The 24626-nt window shown below is 49.0% G+C and overlaps 1 protein-coding gene across 1 annotated transcript; it reads left to right on the forward strand.

Moving 5' to 3' along the window:
• The first annotated feature begins 1949 nt into the window (after nucleotides 1-1949).
• Nucleotides 1950-23400, forward strand: GABRP (gamma-aminobutyric acid (GABA) A receptor, pi). Its single transcript, XM_014550315.1, has 10 exons — nucleotides 1950-2095; nucleotides 5573-5669; nucleotides 6072-6190; nucleotides 9249-9262; nucleotides 11507-11724; nucleotides 14177-14262; nucleotides 17487-17624; nucleotides 18352-18504; nucleotides 19001-19188; nucleotides 21275-23400. The coding sequence occupies exons 2-10, from the start codon at nucleotides 5617-5619 to the stop codon at nucleotides 21575-21577; spliced, it is 1272 nt and encodes a 423-aa protein (XP_014405801.1). The 5' UTR covers nucleotides 1950-2095; nucleotides 5573-5616; the 3' UTR covers nucleotides 21578-23400.
• Nucleotides 23401-24626: the final 1226 nt, after the last annotated feature.

Below are 24626 nucleotides of genomic sequence, written 5' to 3' on the forward strand. Positions count from 1 at the left end.
TCAGATTGGGAAGATTAAATACAGGGAGAATGCATGATAGATGGATAGACTAGATAGATAGATAGATAGATAGATAGATAGATAGATAGATAATAGATAGATAGATAATAGATAGATAGTAGATAGATAGATAGATAGATAAATAGATAGATGCATAGATACATAGATTAATGGTAGAGCTAGAGATAAATGAGAGATTAATGATAGATGATAGATACTTGGATAGATAAGTACACAAATGAGAAGATACTAACAACATCAGGATAAAAAGAACAATCTATTGAGCATCTACAATGTGTCAGGTGCAACGTGCCAGGTAGTTTCAGATATGCTCTCACACCTGTCATTCCTGAACTCTCGCCTTAGCACTGTGAGAAATCATCGCCCCGCTTGTCAGGTAAGAAGCCGAGGTCCCGAGAGGTTAAATAACTTGCCCAAAGCCATCCAGCTGGCCGGTCCTTGTTCTTTCTTCTCAGTCTCACTGTTCCTGAGTCAGAAGGAGTCCCCACCTCCCCCTCCGCCCTGCCCACTCCTACCTCCCAGCTCTGAACTGTATTTGTTTCTTTTGAGCCTTTGTTTCATGGAAGAACATCTTGAAATTCTGAGGAAAACCCCAAACCGCTTCCCATTCGCTGGGAACCTGAAACCGCTCCTTAGCCGGCCTGTTCCAGCCGCCTTGCCTTCCGGGTGCCCAGGGTGCCCGGGTGAAGCTGAGGCCCCTCAGGAGGCATCAAAGAGCTTTCTCTTCAGAGCCAGCTCCCCACCAGCCCGCACAGAAATGCCTGCGAGGCTGGCCCGGCTCCAGGGCACACTGCAGAAACTGGTTGGGGCCCAAGGCGTCTCTGGAGCATTGTACACGAGGCCCAGCCCTCCTCCTCCCTCCTTTTGCTTTCTGCAGCTCCATTCTCTCCCTCCACTTCTCTCCCTGTCTTCCCACTTGGGCACCTCCAAGACCTGTGGGGACGGGGCTCTGGGCAGGAGCTTGGCCGTGATGTCAGGAGGGTAGGAGGCGCCGGGGTACATCTTGCCACAGCCTCAGCTCTCTCCTGGGCCCCGCCTCGGGACTCCCTCCCCGGCCCCCAGCTCTGGCCTCCGGGAATCCCTGTGCCTTCCCATGGGGCTGGAGCCAAGAGCTAGTTTCGAGTTTCGGGGCCACTGGCTGTGGTGACGGGAGGACTAGGGCTCAGACAGCACTGGTGACGGGCACTGTTGGAGCAGGACTGTTAGGAGGTTTGACTGCCTGTGGAGGATGGATGCTCCTAAGGGACTTTTCGGAGAATTAAAGAGTCCTCTGTGGGAGGGTTAGGGATGAGGAGGCGGAGGGATAGAGAAATCTACCAAATTGCTCCCAAAGTCTCTCCCACCTCGTCCTGGGCTGGCTGCTCAGCCTCTCTCCTCCATCCTCTTGGCCCCGATGGCTCTTTTTGAAACTTCCCAGCCTGGAAAGCATGTATTCCTGGGATCTGCAAGCCTCCTTTTATATAGACATTGCTTTCTGTTCATCCCCAACATGCTCTTACAATGCACAACCAGGACTCAGAATTTTAGAAATGGTCAAGTTCTGTCTCCGAGATGGGAAGCTGGGGACCAGGAAGGTGAATCGGATTACCCAAGACCATATATACTGCTAACGCCCATTCCATGGTATCAGGATAGAGGGGTGTCCTCCAAATTCAGCCAACCTGCGACCCATCTTCCAGGCCTGGTGGGTGGGGTCACGCACTTTATTTGACTTTCATGGGTCTTTGGTCTCAAGATTCTCTTCTATGGTCTGGGAACATGGCTGAGGCACAACCCCTTGGCAGCCAGCAGTCATAACAGGAGCTGAGCAATTCCCACAGACACCCAGGACTGGCTCAGAGCCCCACCCAGGGGAGGGGCTGCGGGAGGCCCCACCCACCTGCCTGCCTAGCTGGTCCTGCAGCTCCGTTTTCCATAGAGAAAGCCACTCCATCAGAGAGCGTCTGTTTGTGGGCATCCAAGAGGTCAGGGCTGAGGATGGGGAGCAGCTCAGGGACCCAGAAGACCATGCCCTGCCTGAAAGCCCGGCCTGAAGGCCCGAAAGACCTGCCCTAACACAGCCTCGGCACCTCTGGTAAGGGCTGGGCCCTCTTGGTGCTTGGAGGGAGGCGAGGGGAGGAGATCCGATACAAGCCCTTCTGGGACTGAGGGGAGGGGGCAGGACCTGGGATTTGCAGAGCACCGACCCAATATCAGGTCTCCCCGTTGTCTCAAGAACTACTGATTACTATCCCACTTCACACTGGGGACAATTAACCCTCAGGGAGAAGTGACACCAGCTCAGAGCAGGCGGCAGAGCCTAGATCCCAGCTCCTGGTCTGGCACTTGAGCCGCAGGTGCGTCCCTGTCTGCGCTGCCCGCGGGGGCACACACCGCACAAGGTGACCGTCTGATCTTCTCAAGGAGGACCCGTGGTGATACCGCCTCCCTCACCCCAGCCCCACGTGGGCGTCACTCCTGCTTCCCGACAAGGCTTCTGTCTATGCCGACTGATGATGGGAACAGTGGCCGAGTAGAGAGATGTCTGGGGGTCGCAGCATTCATGGGAGGGAGATTCTGGGGACAGGAGTGGAGACCCACACACATGGGAATGGCCTCTGCTTCTCAGAGCCAGTCCAGAGAAGGGTGCCATCAGCCGCCTGGGAGCCTGTGACGTCCTGTGTCTGACCCTGTCCTTTCTGAGGTGGCGCCCAAGTAAATGCCCTCAGAGTGACGCTCCTGACACTCGGCCCCTGGGTGGCAGCCTGCGCTGGAGGTCCCCGTGGAAGACATGAGAGGGAGAGGGGAATGGATACTCATGTGTGCCGAATACCCCGCCTCCCCCCCTCACCCCCATTTGTCAGATGGGAAAACCGAGGCTCTGAGAGGTTAAATGGCGCAGGTGTGTCTGAATCCAAAGCTCTGTTCCGGCGATGTCTCATTCATAGGAGGAGCTCGTTAAGCCTTTGGTCAATGGAATGAATGGATGGAGGAAGGCATGGAGTCACTCCCATGACCCTCTTTAATGCAATACTGGGACAGGATAGCCAGGGATTGGGGAGTGGACCGAAGGGAGAAGGTTTGAATATGATCATTGATAATGTGTTGTCTGTAGCTGGTATTTTTGATGAGTGAGAAGGAAAGGGCCGAGGTAGAGAAATATGACAGAGCGCAGAGTTATCGGAGCTTGCATATATGTTTTGTAACAATAAAAATATTTGAAAATATTCATAACTAGGACATGTGCTATATAAATGTTGGGATATTGAGCTCCTGAAATACCTCGCAGCCATGACAAAGAGAGGCAGAGCTCTCGGGACTGACATGGGGCTGTGTGGCTGGCATTGGGAGGGCCCGTGTGTCGTGGTTCAGGGGTTAAAAGTGCTGGGGTCCGCTTGCCGGGACTCAGTTGCCTCTCACCGCCTGTGCACCCCCGGGACTGTCTGTAATCCTCTCGCCGCCTCAGCCTTTTCACTTGAAAATGAAGAGGGTGGTAGTAACTGCTCAAAAGATTTGTTGTGAGGATGCGAGCAGTTCTTAGCACAGTGCAAGCACGCATTAAAGTATTTTTAAATGTTTGCTGTTATTATGAAGTGAAAAAAGTAAATAGCAAAAAATGCATGCTATCACCTCTCTTTTACTTTTTAATTTTTTCTTTATGCAAAAATATACATATATATATAAATAGACATGTGCATGCACAGATAAAATGCCCTCTACCAGTGGTTCTCTTGGAGGAGTGAGACTAGACTCAGCAGTGATGGCGAACCTATGACACGCGTGTCAGAGGTGACCCGCGAACTCATTTTTTGGTTGATTTTTCTTTGTTAAATGGCATTTAAATATATAAAATAAATATCAAAAATATAAGTCTTTGTTTTACTATGGTTGCAAATATCAAAAAATGTCTATATGTGACATGGCACCAGCGTTAAGTTAGGGTTTTTCAAAATGCTGACATGCCGAGCTCAAAAGGTTCGCCCTCACTGGACTAGAGAGAAGTGAGGGAGGGACTTACAGTGTTTAATAGACTTTAGCTTTTAGGGAAGTTTTAGGTTCACAGCAATATTGAGCCCCCACAAGCCCCGCCTTCCTCACTCTCATTTGTTAAATCCATGAACGCACATGGACGCATGGAGACTTCTAACTTTATTCATCTCTGTCCGGGTTTTATTTCTGCAATGAGCATGCATTGTTTTGTGAGTAAAATAATATTCTTTAGTTAGTGGCTGAGTCACAGCCTAAGCCCCAGAAAGGCTGGATTGTAGGAAGCGGTTGGGTTCACAGAGGTCACCGCAGAGGGGGGAGGGTCTGCCCTGGGCCTTCGGGGACCAGGCCTGAGCCCCGCCTCAACCCCACTCTGCTGTCACAACACCGAGCCATCAGGCTGCCTGCTGCTCTCTCAGAGGGGATCTGACAGCAGCTCCCAAAGGAGGCCAGGCCGGGGACATGCCTACCGGTCAGTCCTGGCCATGCACGGTGCTCGCCCACACCGCCCAGTGGCCTCAGGGCATCCCAGGAGCAGGCCCAGGAGGCAGCCAGGGTCCTGGCTCCACAAAGGAGGCGGCCAGCCCTGGACTCAGAGCTCCCCCTGACTTTCACTAGTGCAGTGCCCTTCCCAGAGCTGTTAGCTCGCGGCAGGGCAGGCACACCTCGGAGATGTCCAGAGTGGGGTCCAGCCCACCTCATTCGTGCTAGTATCGCACTAAAGTGAGTAAGACGTGTTTCCTGGTGGAGGGTCTTGCCTTCAATTTGTGAAAAATACAACATCTATGAAGCACAATAAGATGGGGTGGTCTGTACAGGCGGGAACCCGCCCAGCTCACCTGGCCATTGTGAGGACGGGGGAGACAGTCTGTGGGAAGCACCCCACTCATTCTCTGGCACATGGGGGGCCCTCGGGGGTTTCATTTCCTGTGTCCGTGACCTGCCTCACAGGCCCAGACCCTCAGATAAATAAGGGGACACCTGGAACAATCGGTTGTGGATAGTGGGGGGGGGGGTGTCCTTCCTGGCAGAGTCAGGACAAGGACGGGGTAAGGACGGTCTCGACTCAGGACAGGCTGGGCCAGCTGCCTTTCTGGTGCCGTGAGCCGCCCTCTGAGCAAGGTCTTGGCCTTTCGTCGAGTGGGATTTCAAATGTGATCCTCCTGCCCTGACCGGTTTGCTCAGTGGATAGAGCGTCGGCCTGTGGACTGAGGGGTCCTGGGTTTGATTCCGGTCAAGGACATGTGCCTTGGTTGCTGGCACATCCCCAGTGGGGGGTGTGCAGGAGGCAGCTGATCGATGTTTCTCTCTCATCGATGTTTCTAACTCTCTATCCCTCTCCCTTCCTCTCTGTAAAAAATCAATAAAATATGTTTTTTTAAAAAATAAAATAAAATGTGATCCTCCTAAAGGAAGTCATTCGGGGACATGTGGGAGCAGGAAGTGTAACCAAAGGTGTGAGCGAAGCTGCTCCCCACACCTGGTGAGAAATGCTGCCACTGGCGATGCCCAGGCGAGAAGCTGGGCTGAGAGGGGGTGAGCCTTTTGCACTGTCTGCCTCCCACCTGCCCCCCTCTTTCCGCAGGTGATTCCTCCTTGGGCTCCTCTCTGCACACGCGGCTCCTCACCATGAGACAGAGTCTCCACCTGGCCTGGCTGTGCCTGAGCCTCTTGGCCGGAAGGTGAGCTCTGCTTCCCCAAGTGGCCTTGGCCTGAACTGCTCTGTCTGTGCACGGAGGGGGTGGGGGGCGGGAGGGGCGGCAGCTCCTGGCCCCCCAGGACGGCCTGCCATCTGATCTCCCTGGAGAACGTGGGCTTCCAAAGTGCCCGAAATGGACAGCGCCCTGGTGATTACTGGGAAGACACTTGGAGGGCCCCCAAATCACCACAGCAGGGCAAGTGGGCAATAAAATGGAGTGGGGTAGGGCCACGTCCAGTGGGCAGCTGAAAGGTAGAGCTTTCTCTCTGGGAAAGTCACAGCTGGAACATGGGCCCAGACATGTACATGCAGACACAGCTCAGGCTGGCGTACACATTATTCACATGTAAGCAGGCGTGTGCACGAAACCTGCTTTCTTTTCCAGGATGCGTGTCCAGGGGAGCCGGCTCCCCAGGGAGGTCAGCCGAAGCGACAAGCTCTCCCTGCCCGGCTTTGAGAACCTCACTGTCGGATATAACAAGTTTCTCAGGCCCAATTTTGGCGGTAAGTCATCCTTTTTGTCCAGGACATCAATTCAAAGGACAGGAGCCGAGGAGGGCTCGGGAGGGTTGGCTGACTGTCTGCCGACCTGCGGCCCGTGGGGATTGGCAGTGATGGATGAGCGCAGCCACAACGAGTTTTCACGCGACCTTGGAGACCGAACTTTGTCTCCCCACCTGCAGCCTAAAGAAATCCTCCTCCTCGCTAGGGAGGTTGTAGAGCCGCCTGACAACCTCTCACTGTCTGCCTTCTGCCCCCACTTCCGGTGTCATTATTCAAGGAATCTGCCACGTCTCACCAGGACTAGTCCACCTGGTCTTCCCGCCTCTCACCTGCCCCTCAGGGCTACCCTCCACTCGTCAGCATGAAGCCCAAAACCCTTTGCGTGGCACACCAGGCCCTTCCCAGCCCAGCCTCGATCTGTCTGCCAGTCATAGCACCTCTAATTCCACCCCCTGTGCCCTCCACACAAGTGTGCCCCAAATGCTCCCTGACCTCCGAAGCCTCCCTGGACTCCATGCCTTTGCTGAAGCCATTTATCTGCCAAGAAAGGCTTCTTCCAACCCGACTCCCTGGTAAAATGCCAATTTTCTTTCAGGTCTCAGATCAAAGGCCTCCTCCTCTGAGAAGCCTTCCCTGATTCCGCCAGGCGCCATCCCCTTTCTTCACACTTTATTTTGAACATAACTCCAAATCATAGCCATTACCTGGTGACGCTGTCACTGTCGCTGGGTTTATGCCTGTCTCAGCTCTGGGCTGCAGCCCCTGGGCGAGTCTTGCTTTATTTACCTCACTAACCCCGCAGCAGCTCAGGGCTTGACATAGAGGACGTTGTTAATATTTGTTGGAAGAATGAGGCAGCAGGGGGGTAATGAGACCAACTGCACAGCTCTGCACAGGTCTCGGTCTCTATTTATAAAATGCGAGACCGGACCAAGGTGGTCTCTTGCCTCGCCGCACAGAGCAGAAAGTAGCAGAGAGAGCCTTGGACTTGAACAAACCTGGGTTTGGCTCCTGGCTCTACTGCACCTTCGCTTCCTGAGCCTCAGTGTTCCTTTCTGCAACCTGGGGACATGTCAGGCACCTGCCAGGGAGGATTGAAGGAGGTGAAGGGTATACACACGAAGCACGGTACCTGCCAATCATCGGGGCGCAGTCTATTTTAATCCCCGTTCCTTCCTGCTCCTCCCGTCAGGCGATGACATTCTCTGGGCAGGTCTAGGATGAGTGGGTTAGTCCAGTCCTCTGCGAAGCAGAGACTGAGAGGGGACCAGCTGTTTAAGACACTATTTGGCAATATCTGTGAAGGAATATAGGGTGGGAAAGGGGGAAGCTGGAGAGTCATCAGATTGCAATACAGGTCTGACCCCGGGGTCGGAGGGAAGGAGGAGAGGAAGGTAGGAGGAGGTATCTTAGCAGCGGAGTTCCCAATGTGCTTGGAGAGGCCACCAGCGAGTCCATGAGCCGAAGTTCCCATCAGAGGAGTCTCCCGTCCCTGTTCTCCCAGGAGAGGCCGCCGTAGGCCCCCTGCGGCGCTCAGTCCCTCGCGGGGCAGGCCCAGGGGAAGGGTGGCCTCGGAGAAAATGCCATCACAGACTTCAGAGCACAGCAGCTGGCCCTTGGTCAGTTACACCCCGTGAGTAAGAGATCTGACCCATGTTCCTGGCCACACAGTCAGGACCTGAGGTCCTTATGTGAAGGGACCCAGGGGGCTCCCACCTCCCCTGGGTTTTCCAGGCCCAGCCGAACCCTAACAACAAGCAGGTGACTCTGACACCTGGTTAGGTCCACCCCTCCATTTCTCTGCCTCCCGAAGCTGTTCGGCCAGGGCCCTGCTCTTCCTGTTGCCTGCTCACCGGCCAGCAAGATGTCAGGTCCTTGGGGAGGGTGCCCATTCTGCACCTTGATCAAGGGCACATGAGGCCCAGGCCCTCCTCTGGTGAAAAGCACACCCCAGCCCCTTTTCTGTGCCTGTGGCACTTTGGCTCCTTAAGGATCCTACATTCCCGGGGCAGCCTGGGGCCCTTGGCGGGGTCATTGTTCTCTGTAATGTCTGTCCATCAGGTTCTAAAATCCCAAGGTCTTTAAGACACAAGACCTGCAGAGGATTTTTCCGGGACTGAGCTGGACAGAGCACCCGTTTGCAATCAGGCCCTCGTGAGCACTGCCCAGGAACTGGCTCTGACCTCTTTCCTAGGAGAGAGCTGCCCTCTGGTGGCACAGCTTGTTTCGTAAGACAAGGGAAAGCAAGCAAGCGCTGGCCCACAGAAGCACCAACTGAGGCCAGGCCTGGACTAGACCGTCTAGAAACAAACTAAATAAAAACCGCAGTGGGGCCGGAGCTCTTGCGTGTTTCCCCGTTTTCCACGTGCCTCGGGGAAGGCAACTCACGCTGACCCAACTGGCCACTGGGTTCCAGGCACTTAAAACAGATCCGTAACCTTCCCAGCCCAACCCTTGCTGGTGGGCACGAGTAGCTCTATTTTACAGGTGAGAAACTGTAGCACAGAGAGGTTTAGCAATTTGCTCAAGGTCACACAGCTACGAAGTGGCCGGCATGGGATCCGAACACTCTGACTCCAAGTTTCTCTTCCTGGCGCTGCACCATGCTGCCTTGAGGGGTAGAAAGCCACCTAGCATCACACTCCTTCAGCCCCTTCCAGGGTCTGTCCCCAAAAATCTCCCCTTTTCTAACAAGTATTAAGAACAAGTATTATTAACTTCATTATTTTTTAATTGCGTTGGCTCTAAAACTCCATTTCCAAATTCCTACCTGCATTCTAAGGCTTGGGTTCCTCTGATGAAAAATTTGGTTGCTTTGTGTGATTCCCACTGATCAGATGTGTTTAAAGCTTCCCTGGAATTGCGCCTCTCCTCCTCCTGGTCACTGCATTGTCACAGTCCCCGGAGTCACCCCCGTTATTTATTGCAAGGAAATATTAGTGCAGCTATTAACCTGGTTCGTACACTTGTTCCTTTTCCAAAATTAGCTGGGATTACGGAAGGGGGGGCGGTGGCGGGGGGCAATGCCATTGACTGGGTGCCTATTATTACGTGACAGACACCATGCTGGGAGCCTGAGCAGATGACTATTTTTGAGTCCCTTCTGCACACCCAGCTGGGCATGCATTTGAGGTGCATTCCTCTTGTCCCCACCTTGCAAAGAAGCCATCACATGCCTCATCTCAGCCCTTTCATGACTCTATGGTGTTCCTGGTGTAACCCCCACTTACAGGTGAGAAAAGTGCAGTTCTGACGGATTTGGTAACTTTTCCCAGGTCACCAAGCTGAGGTCAAACTCACCGCTTTCTGACTTGCCTTGCAAAGAAGCCATCACACACCTAATCTCAGTTAGCCCTCTCCATGGCCTTACGTGTCCTTGGTGTTACCCCCACTTATAGGTAAGAAAAGTGGAGTTTTGATGGATTTGCTGACTTTTCCTGGGTCACCAAGCTGAGGTCAAACTCACCGCTTTCTGACTCCTGGGCCTTCCTCGCACACTCCAGGCTGAGGAGGAAACTCCCCTGGCCTGGCCTGGCCTCGGGCTCAGGAGCTGGGCCTGGCCCTCTCAGGGGTTTGGCCCAAGTGGGGAAGGTTCTGGGATTCTGACTAGTTTAGGGTTCCTGAGGAGCAAAGGAAGGGGGGGGTGGGGGAGAAGTACCATAGGTGCGTGAGAGCTCACGCATGAGTAGAGTTGCTAGTTGAAGGGGGGAAAGCTATCCATGCACCAATCCCCGGATCTCACTTACCTTTCTAAGCAATTAGTCCCTTGCAAGCACCATAGGAAAAGTCCTCCAAATACAAAATAGCAAGCACCACTCCAGCCTTTAAAATACGCACTAATGAGTATAGTGTGGTCTCCCTTATATTAAGCGAACGATATATTTGTGCATTTCTCTCATACAGAGGGAGGTACAGTCTACACGAAGTTTTCTCCTGAGAGGGGAGGATAGAAATTAATTGGTATTTTATCTACTTCTAGAGCAGCGATTTTCAACCTTTTTCATCTCATGGCACCTATAACCTAATAATAAAATTCTGCAGCACACCAAAAATATATTTTTTGCCAAAATAACAAAAAAAAATAGGTATAATTTTGATTCGTTCACACTAGATGACTATTGTTGTGTTGGCTGTTGTATTTTTTTTTTTTTTTTTGGCAAATTAAAGTTTTTTGACAATCTAAGGGAAGAGAGGTCAGTGCCCCTAACTGAATAGTCAGGTGGTATTGCATTTAAAACTTCTTGCAGCACACCAGTTGGCAATCACTGTTCTAAAGCATTTTAGATTTTCCAACAGTCAAGTGTTACCTTTGTAACTTTCTAATTTAACAAATAGTCTTGGGAAAAAAAGCAACCATGTTTGTTACATAGGTTGCTTGGTGTAAAAAAAAAAAATAGTCTTGGCCAGTGTGGCTCAATGGAGAGAGCGTCGGCCTGTGGACTGCAAGGGTCCCAGGTTCAATTCCAGTCAAGGGCACAGACCTGTCTGCCACCGAGGGGTCCCCCTCCTTGTGTTTTAAGTGGGGATGTGAAAACAGAACAGACTGACATAGGTGGGGACTGACCCCGAAACTCAGACTCTGGAAGATTCTTGTGAAACAGATCTAACGAGTATCGGAGGAAAGTGGACTCAAAGGCCAGGAGGGGAGAATCGAAGGAGTGGAGTGGGTACATTTAGTGCGGGATAAGAATCGGGGTTCCCATTCTAAAGTTACCACCTAGAATAAGGTGCTTCATTCTCTTACGGCCACAGGCCATGGCCCCAAGCAAACTGTACTCACCACAGTAGACCTATGTACTTGACCCCAGGGAGGGGGGAGGTGTGGAGAGGGCCACAGTGTTTGGACAGGTTCAAGCCTCAGACTAATAAGAGGGCACAGACCTCTCATGGCAAAGCCACGTGTAAGTCCCAGCTTGGAGGGCTATAGTTGTAAGCTTGAACCTATGGTCTGAACACATGGCCCCACGTGCCTGAGTGATGTGGGCTTGATAGAGTTCAGGTGCATGTAATTGAGTAGATTCGAAACCCACGAGAATATTGTAACCATGCCCTTACTTATCCTCGTGGAATCTGCTATAAAATAAAGAGACGGCTTACAGCCATGGCACTGTCTCTCTCCATCAGAGAGGGCAGCGTCCCACCCAGCCTCAGCTTTATTCTCTTGTCTGTCTTTTCTAATCCTCATCGCCACCTCTCAGGGTCACCCTTGGTCGTGCTGGCGCGGCACAGGGAGGGGAGTAAGACTTGACCCCTTCCGATTTCGGAATCGTTCTCTCGTCACCCATTTCTACCCCTCCCTACCCCCTGGCCCCCCAGGACTACACGGCCACCATCTACCTCAGACAGCGCTGGACGGACCAGCGGCTGGTGTTCGAAGGCAACAAGAGTGTCACCCTGGACGCGCGCCTTGTGGAGTTCCTCTGGGTGCCGGACACGTACATTGTGGAGTCCAAGAAGTCCTTCCTCCATGAGGTCACCGTGGGAAACAGGCTCATCCGCCTCTTCTCCAACGGCACAGTCCTGTATGCCCTCAGGTGAGTGGGCACCGCGACCTGGGGCTGGGAGGGCAAGCCGGTGCCAGAAAGGGCATAGGTTCATCTTGAGTAGCCGGGACGGCACTCCAACAGCCATGCTGAGGCCCCTTCCCACGCTCCTGCCCTCGTCCATCCTTGCCCCGAAGCCAGAAGGGCCTCCCTCCATTCAGGGTGGCTCCACCGCATCTGCTGAGCAGCGGCTGTGTGCCAGGCCCAGGCTGGACTCTGAAGAGACAGAGGGAGGAGACATGGTCCTGACACAGACACAGGAGCAAAGGGAGCCCAGGGTGCGGGGGCCCAGGCTTGGGATGATGTGAGAGGATGCATTCGCAGTACGCTGAGCTGAGTCCGAAAGTGCAAAAGGAAGTTAGCAAGGGAAGGAGGTAGGGGGACGGCAAGAGCAAACAGGCTGCCATACCAAGGCCTTTCCTTTCCTGGGGCTGTGGGGATGGGGTAGCTCCAAGATGCATCTCCACGTGTCCCAGTCGTCTTTGTACAGAGAATCCAGGTGCGGGGCCCCAAGGCCTCTGCCACTGCGGCCATGGGCTTCCCTTTGTCCCCTCCCCAATCCCATGAGGCCAAAAGATTCTCCCGGCCAATTGCTCATGAAGCCACTAGTCGGCTAAACCACAAAGGTGCTCCGGATTGCTGCACAAGGTCATCAATGAGGGCCGGTATGGAGAGTGGCTCATCACTGCTCATGCAAACCGAATACTCCCAGAGGCCTCGGGGAGAAGGCCAGGAACCAAACACCCCCCAAAAGAGGCTGGAGCTGTAAAACGAAGACTGAGCTAACCAAGTAAATGAATTTATGGATTATTCATCTCATCCTCCTCAGCTGCACTGACTTTTGCCAAGATCAGCCAAAACCCCAACTCCTCTTTCAAGAGGTCTAATGAGCCCTGACCAGGTGGCTCAGTTGGTTAGAGCATCATCCCCAATATGCCAAGGCTGCAGGTTCAATCCCCGGTCAACCAATGAGTGCATAATTAAGGAGAACAGCAAATCGATGTTTCTCTCTCTCCCCCTTCCTCTCTCTCTCTCTCTCTAAAAATCAATGAGAAAGCCAGGCTGGCATGGCTCAGTGGTTAAGTATAGACTTACGAACCAGGAGGTTACCATTCAATTCCCAGTCAGGGCACATGCCCAGATGGCAGGCTCGATCCCAGTGTGGGGTATGCAGGAAGCAGCCGGTCAATGATTCTCTCTCACCATTGATGTTTCTATCTCTCTCTCCCTCTCCCTTCCTCTCTGAAATCTGTAAAAATACATATTTTAAAAAAATCAATAAGAAAATTTTTTTAAAAAGAAACCTAATGAGACCTGTTCTTTGACCCCCAACTCCAACCAACATAATCAACATTAATGCCTACCAATGTCCCCCTTCCCTGTGTTCCCATAGATGTGTGTGCACGTGCAAGTGTGTACATGTGTCTGTATCGTAGCACATAACACATCTGTCATGTACAAGGGTTACAAATAACGGGTGATGGTTAATAGCCTGACTCTAGAGTCAGACAGATTTGGGGGAAATCGGTCCTGCTCTGGAAGCTTAAGGCAAGTTGACTCTTTGAGCCTCAGTTGTCTCAGCCACAGGAGAGAAATGATAATGGTTCCAGCTTCATAAAGCCGCTGTAGAAATGCAAAGAGATGACGCACACAACACCGTGAGCCCAGGGACTGGCTCGTGGTCGGTAAATTGCAGCTGTTGCTAGTCTCTCTCCCTTAATGGAGTGGGCACCATGCAATAATCATTTCCACTTTCCCAAGCACCCAGCACAGTGCTTAATAAATAAGGGTGCTTAATAAAAATGTGTGACACCGAAGAAAAAGGAAGGTAAAGGTCTGCCAATGGACTGTCCACTGGGAGGGCTTAGCCGATGTTTCATTGCACGTCTCTGTTTGTTGGTCCTTAAGAGCCACAGTGCCTGGTGCCCTGGGAAGCCTCCACTTCCTCTGCACGCTGGTCCCTCCAGGAGGGAGGGACCTCGAGAACTGGACAGCCTTCTAAGCGAGCTCCAGCCCCAGCTTTGCCTCTAAGAGCTGTGTGTGCCTGAGTGAGCCCCCGAGTCTGTTGTCAAATGGTGACGGTAGTGAGACAGTGATCTCTGTTCTAGCTTCTCCCGGTTTTTCGTGAAGATGAAATTTAATAACTAGATGCAAAAGCATCTCAAACAAGCCAATGAGTGGTTCTGTTCTGCAATGCTGTTGCACGTTTGCCTCTGGATTGCCAACATTCCAACTTCTTCCTCCCTTCTGGACCCCAGTGGTAACCAAGCCTCACAGGCATTGCTTAGCACAGAGAACCATAGGAAGGCTTCGAATGCAGGCTCCAAGTCACACACTCACTGTAGACTCGATGCGAAAGTCTTCATGGAGCGCCCTTAGAAGGAATGCATACTTTCTATAGCATCCTCATAACACTGTTCTGAACCTGTTCTTCCTTTCCTAGAATCACAACGACTGTGGCGTGTAACATGGACCTGTCTAAATACCCCATGGACACACAGACATGCCAGTTGCAACTGGAGGAAAGCTGTTATATGTCCCGCAGGCCCCCGGAGCTCAGATCTGTGTGTTCACAAAGAGTGTGCTGTACACAGTGGCCTTTCTTTTCTTGTTGATGATTACACCAGATTTGGCCCTTCTGACTGTACATCCAGAGAGATTTGGAGACTGCTCAAAGCCAAACCTCCCGAAATTACATATTTTGGGGAGGACCATTGTGCATTGAAAGAGAATAGTTCCACCTGAGAGTGGACAAGACAGCCAAGGAAAGGGAGGTCGGTAGGACTAGGAAGGGGACTCAGAATCAGCGAAGGCATGGAAGCCAGAAAGGACACAGCAGAGATTAGAAATGACAGATATACAAAGCAATCCTGACATTGATCATACAACTTCTTTCAACTTCTAAAAGAAATTGTTTGACATATATAAAGCTTAATGCAGTGATGCCGGTACGTGAGCATCTAACTAAACTGCAGGCTGGGGACCTGCTCATGATGAAAAACAAACAACTGCTCTGCGTTGATGTGCCTCAAATGGTGTTGAGTAATCACCATTGTTTCCTAGTGAACTTCTCTGAAATGCCCAACAAACTTGGGGGAGTGGTCCCTGTGATGGGTGTCCTTGGAAAATAGTGCCACAGATAGGAGTCATTAAGGCACCAAGGTGTGGCTTGTCTGAGGAGGAAAAACCCTAGTCACGCTGGAGACCAGCAGGCACTTCCTACATGAGGACACAAGTGGCCAACATCTAAGAACACGGCCATTATAAGGCAACAGTCATTTTTCAGAGACAGGCATTTAATTAAAGACTCAGACCGGCAGATTAATTGCCTTATTGATTAAATGTGTGCATAGCCTTCTTGGAACAATACAGCTATTTGGGGGCAGACTAGAACTTGAGGTTATCAAGATGGGAACTCCTTTTCCGCCCTCCATGGCAAAAGTAATTGCCCTCCATGTGTGGCTGTTCTCGTCTCAAATCCCAGCAATGAGAGTCCCCCGGAACCTTCAGCTCTCTGCTTGCACAGCTCTCTGCATCCCCATGAGCAGAGGGAATTGAGTGTTTATTAGCAGTTATTTGGGTACAGAAACCTCACCCAGGGTTTTGTCCCGAACGCGATCCCTAAAAAAGAATTGATACCATCCCACAAAGCAAACTGTCCAAGTTGGTATGACTCACTTTTTTAGATCATTTTCTTTTTATTTCTTTGGGATCCGAGGCCTATTTGGTCAGCTCCCTTCAGTAAATTTGGAGGTGTTTCTATAGGAAAGTCCACAGACAATTTCTACCTGGAAATCCTCTAAGACAGCGGTTCTCAACCTGTGGGTCGCGACTCCTTTGGCAGTCGAATGACCCCCTCGCAGGGGTGGCCTAAGACCATCCTGCATATCAGATATTTACATTAAAATTCATAACAGTAGCAACATTACAGTTATGAAGTAGCAACGAAAATAATTTTATGGTTGGGGTCACAACATGAGGAACTGTATTTAAAGAGCCAGAAGGTTGAGAACCACTGCTCTAAGAGCTCATGACTTCTTCCTTGCCCTTGGAGGGGAGGTAGATGCTTCTAAACAGTGGATGCTGTAGCTAAGAGTCCCCAAAATGCTAGCTCCAGCACTGGCATCCCATTCCCAGTAGCCTGGGAAAACGGAGGCCTGGGGAGAAGACCAGAATCGCTGGGCTTTCCCCATCACTGGCTGTGTGCCTTTGGGTAAGTAGAACGACATCTCTGGACCTCAGTTTCCTCATGAGTGAAGTGGGAAAAGCAATAGTATCTGACTCAAGAGCTATTGGTTAACAGCTTAATTGGGGTAGATTTACACACCATAAGATTCACCCATTTTAAGTGTACAATTCAAAGATGTTTGGTAAGTTTGCCAAGCTGTGCGACCACTGCAACATTTTGTTGTGAGAACATTTCCGTCACCTACAGAGACCTCTTGTGCCCACTTCCCGTCACTTTCATTGCCACCACCAGCCCCCAGGCTACCACTAATCTACTTTCCGTCTCTGAATTTGCCTGTTAGGGATATTTCACATAAATTGGATCAACACACTATGTGGTCTTTTGCATCTGGCTCCTTTCGCTTAGCATAATGTTTCTGAGGTGTCAGCGTGTGAATCAGTACTGCATCCCTTTTACTGCTTTATTCCTCGTGATTCCATACAAACACATACAAGCAGTGGGAGGCCCTCTGGCCTGCTCCACCTCCTAGCTGTGATGAGTAATGCTGCTATGGACACTTGTGTACAGTTGTTTTGTGAACATGCCTTGGTTTCTCTTGGCAGATACTTAGGAGTGAACACTAGATCAAATGGCAAAACATGTAATCCTATCCTATATAATAAATAGCTAATATGCTAATTAGACTGAACAGCAGAATGACCGTCCGGACGACCTTCAGGACGGAGCTGGGGCTGTGAGGGCCAAACCCCTTGCACGAATTTCATGCATCGGGCCTCTGGTATAATATATATCTCTCAACCATAAGATCCATCCCAATCTCAGAAAATGTAAAAAGTATAGCATAGGGAATAGACAATAATATTGTAATAACTACATATAGTGCCAAGCAGATACTAAACTTATTGGGGGATCACTTCATAAGGTATATAAATAGCTAACCACTATGCCATACACCGGAAACTAATATAGCACTGAATGTCAACTGTAATTGAAAATTTTTTTAAAAAATTAATCTGAAAAAATGAAGAAAAATAGAAATATCTACCATGCAAGTTTGTAAGAACATAAATGTTTCATAAAAGGCAGCTATTACTACTATTATCAACTCAGTTAAACTGCTTTGAGATTTCTCAAGTGCCTATGTTTATTGACATCAGTAAAGTGGCCCGCAGCGGGGTTGTTGTGTGTTGCATTTTTTGCCCACACGGAAATAGGAACAGACTGAGTTCAAGGCCCCAGGAATACTGTGGGGGGTGTCAGAATGTCCTGGAAGGCTCTACCCAGCATAGACCTTGTGTGTTCACACATGTCCAATAAGTACTTAAATAGTGAGTTCTGTGCTTAGCACTGAACCGGTTCTCAGTGGAAGGCAGCGTGCTCGCAGGTCATCTCATCCCGAGCAGACGCTGCAGTTACAGGTGAGAAACCGGGCCGCGTGTTACCCGGACTCATCCTTGGACTTGGCACCATCCAGACGAGCTCCCGCGGTCTCCGTAGCGTAGCGTTTCCCGGTCCAGTTTGGTCGCCACCTTCTTGCACTGACCAGGGCTCTGCTCCTCGCCAGGGGGCTACGACGGCAGCGACGTGGAGTTCAGCTGGCTGCGTGGCAACGACTCTGTGCGGGGCCTGGAGAACCTGCGGCTGGCGCAGTACACCATCCAGCGGTACTTCACCCTCGTCACCAGGTCGCAGCAGGAGACAGGTAACTCGTGGGACAGATTGTACAAAAGCAAAAGGACTGGGTCCGAAATAGGATCTCTTCTCCACTTCACCCTTTCGGGGCCTGGGAGCCCCTCTGCAGTGTGTGGGGCCCTGGGGCTTGGAATTGGTACTTTTACCTGCGCCACACCCAGGACTGAAACGGCCCCCAAGGGGCTCACAGTCTGGCGAGGTAGGTGACAAGGACACCAGAGTTACGTGCTGCGGGGATAATATGACAGAGAAAGGCACAGGAAGAGGATCATGGGGGGGGGGGGGACAGATTGTACAAAAGCAAAAGGACTGGGTCCGAAATAGGATCTCTTCTCCACTTCACCCTTTCGGGGCCTGGGAGCCCCTCTGCAGTGTGTGGGGCCCTGGGGCTTGGAATTGGTACTTTTACCTGCGCCACACCCAGGACTGAAATGGCCCCCAAGGGGCCCACAGTCTGGCAAGGTAGGTGACAAGGACACCAGAGTTACGTGCTGCGGGGATAATATGACAGAGAAAGGCACAGGAAGAGGATCATGGTGGGGGGGGGGGCATCAGCACCCCAGTAAATCCCACTTGACAACAGCATTTCCTTTCGTGAAAGCGATGGCCGTTCCTGATCCACTAGGTGTGGTGGACAGCAGAGGGCTTACTGTCCATACGGCCAAGTTCAATGTCCCGCGGGGAAACCACTGCCCTGAGAGCAGACGTGACCTCCTGCCCCTTGCTTACCCTCTCAGGAAATTATACGCGGCTGGTCTTGCAATTTGAGCTCCGGAGGAATGTCCTGTACTTCATCTTGGAAACCTACGTTCCTTCCACTTTCCTCGTGGTGTTGTCCTGGGTTTCGTTTTGGATCTCCCTCGATTCCGTGCCTGCAAGAACCTGCATCGGTGAGCAGCTCCAACCCGAGATGTCTAAGAGCTGGCTTACTAGGCCCCTCCCCTCCTCCTCTCCTTCTGCCACTGTTTTCATTGATGGTCACAGGGCAGTTCCCGGAGTTGGGTTTTTGAGGGAAATAGAGAGAAAGAAAGAGAGCGAGACGGAGAGACTACTCTAGGCGTAGTACATTTTTAAACTTAATTTTGTAGTGACAGGTAAGGGGATGTTGTGATTAGATGGCCTGTAGCCAATTATTTTGCATACTGACCAACCCCCTCTAATGAGAGGACAGAAGGTGAAACATTTAAAAAACCCCATCGCTCATATCTGTACAAAACGGACAATTCAACCCCGTTCCTGAAGGCTACGGAGTCTCCCGAATGCACTCTGTTCCATTTCTGGGTCCTGTGCCCACCTTGCCAAGTCCTGAATGGAGACAGTCTCCCAGGTAACGGTGGAAGGTCCCCTGGCCACTGGCATGGGAACATTGCCTGCCTGTTTTCCCAGGAGTGACCACCGTATTGTCAATGACCACACTGATGATCGGGTCCCGCACTTCCCTTCCCAACACCAACTGCTTCATCAAGGCCATCGACGTGTACCTGGGGATCTGCTTTAGCTTCGTGTTTGGGGCCCTCCTGGAATACGCAGTTGCCCACTACAGCTCCTTACAGCAGATGGCGGCCAAAGACAGGGTAAGAATTTTGAGGGCCCTATGTATGATTCATCACTTGTGCCATGGGCTGGTCGGTAGAGATGGCCTGGACCTGGTTACTCCCTCCCTACCCTCCTCCCCCCACATCCCCAGCCCCAGCCCATCCCCCATAATTCACTTTGCTCCAGTGACTCTCATCTTGTTCAGGTAGGAGCTTCTGGAAGTCATGATGCCTTTTGAAAAGGATTGTTCTTTTCACCCAATGCAATGAGATATTAATACGTTTAATTTTCCAGCAGAAAATAACTGTTATCTGTATGCAACATAAAGTCACACCTACAAGAACAAGCATCCACACACACAAAAAAAAAACACCCAATATTAAACCAAATGTGATCAGCTACTTACAAGTTTCAGATTAATCTGTATTTACTATTTAATTCTTTGGTGCATTCTTGTTTTCTTAAATTAGACAAACAATGGTTTACTGAAAAAATGTAGGAAAAAATCAAATTGTAGTAAATTTCTTGATTAGCATAGCTTTCTGCTAATTGGAAATGTGGTCCAGCTCTCAGAAGAATAATGGCTATTATCTATGGAGCACTCACATGTGCCAGGCACAGTACCAAGCCCTTTGCAAATATTATATCCTTTAAAATGCTCATAGCAACCCAGTAAGGCCCTTTTCATTTTTATACTTGTGGAATCTGAGGTAGGGGACGGGGAAGGGACTTTTCCCAGGGGACACAGATAGTAAGATACAGAGCTTGGATTTGAACCTAATTCTTATCTGTTATTCCCACTTGCAGTGGGCAACAGGCCATGCTCTTAATAATCATTCTCTCCAGGCCCACGGAACCCTGGGATTCTTTGGAAGCCCAAGTTGATAGACATTGGCATATGAAAGCTCATGCTAAAAAGCAAAAAAAAAAAAAAATGTTTTAAAGGGATAGAGATCTAATACAGAAGAAGTGCCACCTTTAGCAGAGTTCTAGGACTACACAGGGTCTAATGATGAGGAAATGAAGAATCAGAGGAGCCCGAAGACCCAGGTGTCTTTTCCCTTGAGTTCGACTATTGTGAACAATGTTTCACACAGTCATGCATCCAAGTGACAAAGGCAAATGATCATATGTGCCAGCCAAGGTAGACATGGATTTCACTTATTTTCTTCCTTAAGGAGACAATGGTTAATTACCAAAAAATTCTGAATTTGGTAGACTGCCAAAAAGGGAATTGGAGAAAGACCGAGATCCATCACTGAAGAGCCAGAAAGCCCTTATCTTGCCATGTGTCTAACAGTAACTTCACTCCAGAGTACCTGCTGTGTGCCAGTCAGCTTACCAACCTCCCCTAGTCCACCAACAACCCATCAGATGGGTAACATTATCATCCCGATTTTACTGTTTAGGGACCTACCACTCAGAGAAATGAGATAACTCATCTAAGACTCCACATCTAGTAAGTGGCCTGGCCAAGGATCTATACTCGGTTCTCTCTGACGTCACTACGCTCCTCACATCCTATGTCGCCCCAACATGTTGGCGAATGGCAATTCCCTGGAATTTCAAGGAGCATCACTATTTCTGTTTGTGGCGAGACCTCAAGACACTGCTGATTTCTATTATTTCTCATAATCAACTACTTCCCCCTCCCTGAAACAGAATGAAATCCCTCAAACACCTACTAAATGTTTTACATAATTTATACCATTTAATCTTCCCATCAGACTCATGAGGTAGATATTAATATCATCACCATTTTGCAGGCAAGGAAATAAAGGGATTGTGGTGACTAAAATTTCATAAGAGTGAGAGACAGAATGGAATTTGAACCCAGGCCAGCTAACTTCAAAGCTGTGAACTTGGCATTTAGCACACAGCTCTGCACAGCTAGAGTGAACAATGGTTATTCTTCCCATTACACAAGCTAAGGACAAGGGATCAGTGCCTACAAGCAGGATAACAGGACTGCTAAGTCTGGCTTACCAACCAATTTCCAATGCACTCAATGTCACTCTCTATTAAACCTAATTATGCAATACGTAGGCCTCCAAGTATATAAATACCCACTTATTTATTTTGCTGACTCAAGCCTTCCAGCTAACTGCGTTGTCTATGAACTAGGGGATGCCGAAGGAAGTGGAAGAAGTCAATATTACTAACATCATCAACAGCTCCATCTCCAGCTTTAAACGGAAGATCAGCTTTGCCACCATTGAAATTTCCGGTGATAACGTCGACTACAGCAACTTGACTATGAAAACCAGTGACAAGTTCAAGTTTGTCTTCCGAGATAAGATGGGAAGGATTGTTGATTATTTCACAATTCAAAACCCCAGTAATGTTGATCGATATTCCAAACTACTGTTTCCTTTGATTTTTATGCTGGCCAATGTATTTTACTGGGCATATTATATGTATTTTTAAGAGGACATTAAAAATTTGCATGCCATAGGACTTCAACAGAAGGAAATAATGATATAAATGGTATTCTAAGCCAAGTGTGCACCCTAACCCAATGGTGCTAAAAATAACTAAAGTAACAATTTAGCATTTATTATCAAAGAATGGACCCCCCAACCATTATTTAAGCTTGTAGATGTTCCAGCATTACAGAGTCTTGTAATAGAAATATCAACCCATTCCTTTTTTATCTTTACAAAAGACATCCCCATGGAGCCAAGATTACAAGCAGTACTCAGGGTTGGCTGCCTGCTCAGTGGCTCCCTGGCCTGCATTTACCTCATATAAAAAATATGAGAGGGAGGCCATTCCATGTACTGAGTAACCCTCAAGTGGCAGGGGTTGTTTCTGAATTAATCATACATGCCATTTATTAAACCTCTGTAGCGCTTATAAAACGCATTGTTGCCTATTTAGGGAGCAACATTTTCTAGTTTTTTGTTTTTGATTCAAATGAAATGTGGGCCTAAGTCAATTTACTGAAAGTCACTGTATTAACGCAACACCAAGATGAGTTTTTAATACTGCACTTAATACCACAACAGAATTGTCCCCAAATTCCAATAAGTCCTACCACTGAAAAGTCAGATGTAAGTGAAGAAAAATTTAGTGGATCAATAATCTCACACATAAACCCCTTGTTTCGAAGATACAGTGGCTTCCCCAGACTGGAAGGGCTCTGGGGTTTTACTCCCCATTTGACATGTCTTATCCCTTTATCATTATACACATGCCAACCCTCCCCATTGCTGGAGCCCTTTCCCCATATCAGGGATGGGAATGGAGGCTGTTTGGTTTTTGTGTGTTTTTTAGTGATTCTGGAGTCTTCATGTGGACTGTTGCCGTGAAGACTTGCAGTGTTGAGTCCATTTCTATCTGCTGCTCTTTCCCAGCCACAGACCCCTGCGTCCTTCCAGGAGGAGCTTGCCTCCCCAAGCTCTAATGACCAGGAATGATGCTTATTCAATACTGAACTGCATTTCCCAGAAACACATGGGTTAGCACTAGCCAGCGTGGCCACGCTCACTTCCCTGAGCCTTCGAGCTGGACGGCAAGAGCAGGAGAACGTTGGCCCTGGGTCCTGAACTTTCTGAGGAGCAGTGGAACTTGTTACAGAACCTATGTTCAGGCTGCAGGTGAGCCGTCCTTTCCAAGTCCAGCCATTCTCACCCTAAAACAAGAAGCACAGCGCACATCTCTTCCTGCTCCATGGCCAAGTTCAGCCCACAGCATACGTGGCGATGTGCGAGTGTGCCGTGATCAAGGCTTCCAGTTCAGTCTGTCGTTTTAAAGAATCTTGTCATCTTTTAGTTCTTCAGCTTCCTTTTCTAATGAATGTGTGCCTTCACCCCTCCTTTCGGAAATAAACATGGCTTTGGAAGCTCATCTTGCCTCTCTAACCCCCTATACCACAGGCTCTCTTCTTTGCCCCACTATGACGCTTTTCTCACAATTTAGCTTCTATGGGCTTGATCGCCTGAACTTTTAACAAAATGTCTCTCATAGGAATGGGGTCACTGACATGGGTGGAATGTAGTTGTATGGTTCAATTATATTTGTGATTTTTTAAAAAAGGTTTACAAGGAAATATCTTCTTTGAAACCCCATTTAAACATTATCTGAAGAAAACTATAAATATGTGAGACTGTGAAATAAATATAGCACATTAGCTACCCACCAAATCAAGTGGTCATCTATAGATTGATCTTCATTTATTGTAAGATCCTATTTGGAAAAGGTATACATTGTAGTACAAACTCAGTGGTGCACACCTTCTATCCTCATGTTCCCCACCCCAGACAGTACACACACACACACGCGCGCGCACACACACACACACACACACACACACACACACACACACATCTCCTGCCAAGGAAAATAACCATTGGTGACAGACAGTCAATGCCCTTTTCGACCTCACTGCCCTGTAACACTTGCCTTGCAATTAGGCAACTGGGCCCAGTGATATTGAAAGATCCAATTCTCAGAAATTTCACAGATTTCCTTCCAAGCCTTCTTTATTGTTTTGAAACTACCTTCTATTTTTGTTAAATGAGATTTTTATAGTTTGAGAATATACTTTGGGGGGGGGTATTATTGGATTTTGCATCTCTCTGAACTTGATGTGGGCTGTGATATTGGAGTTCCCAGTAAAAATTCCTAATATTCTACATCTGTCTCATGTATCCTACCTACCCAGTCAGTCCCAGGACTCGCTTTATTCAAAATACTTATTTCTAGGGTAAAAACATTAAGCTAACCTTTTGATACAATGGGACTTCCCAAAATGATGAAACCAGGAAGCACTGAGGATATTCTAAGGCATGGAACTATAATTTTTAATTACCTTGATATTAAAAATGTCAATATTCTCAATATAGAAAGTTGTATATAAGTAGGAGGACATTCAATAACAAGTAAGTGACAAGTAAATTTTAAGGGAAAGTCAGGGGAAATGGAGAAATGGGCAGATCAGAAAAGAGCTAGCAATCACAGTAGACCACCAGCTGAAAATGAGTGGGTGACACAGGGGAGTTCCACTAGGAGAAAAAGTACAGGGTGGGCTTTAGTGCCAGACAAGTAAGGGGACAATCGTAGTCAGGGAGAGTGTGACAACCAGGATTGAGGCGTGTTCCTTCTTCAATGGTGTGCATTACTCTTACACAGAAAGAGTTCTTCTAGGCTGCTGGCCCATAGTCCATTTTGATCAGTCCAGAATACATTTACTGCCAAATATCTTTGCTTCTTAATATACATTTTTAAAATTGAGTCTTAAAAAATAAACTTAAAAAAATAAAATTGAGTCTTAACAGACAGGGAATTATACCTCAATACTAGTATATAGTCAGTGTAATGTATGTGTTGTACCAAGGACCTTAACGAACAAAAGAACATTTGAATACATGCCTCATGTTTCCGAATAATTAAAAAATATACATATATAATGCACATCATTTTTAACAGTTTTTGTAGAAAATTTAGACATATATATCATACTGTAGTTTATTTG

The sequence above is a fragment of the Myotis brandtii genome, unplaced genomic scaffold (genome assembly GCF_000412655.1).
Source record: "Myotis brandtii unplaced genomic scaffold, ASM41265v1 scaffold6, whole genome shotgun sequence".
NCBI lineage: Eukaryota > Metazoa > Chordata > Mammalia > Chiroptera > Vespertilionidae > Myotis > Myotis brandtii.

What these genes read in the sequence shown, in the direction of transcription:
- GABRP (XM_014550315.1), top strand. Translation starts at nt 5,617, where the DNA reads ATGAGACAGAGTCTCCACCTGGCCTGGCTGTGCCTGAGCCTCTTGGCC. An exon ending in GTTGCAACTGGAGGAAAGCT is followed by an intron (nt 14,263 to 17,486) that starts GTTATATGTCCC and finishes GCTCCTCGCCAG; the next exon opens with GGGGCTACGACGGCAGCGAC. An exon ending in AGATGGCGGCCAAAGACAGG is followed by an intron (nt 19,189 to 21,274) that starts GTAAGAATTTTG and finishes TCTATGAACTAG; the next exon opens with GGGATGCCGAAGGAAGTGGA.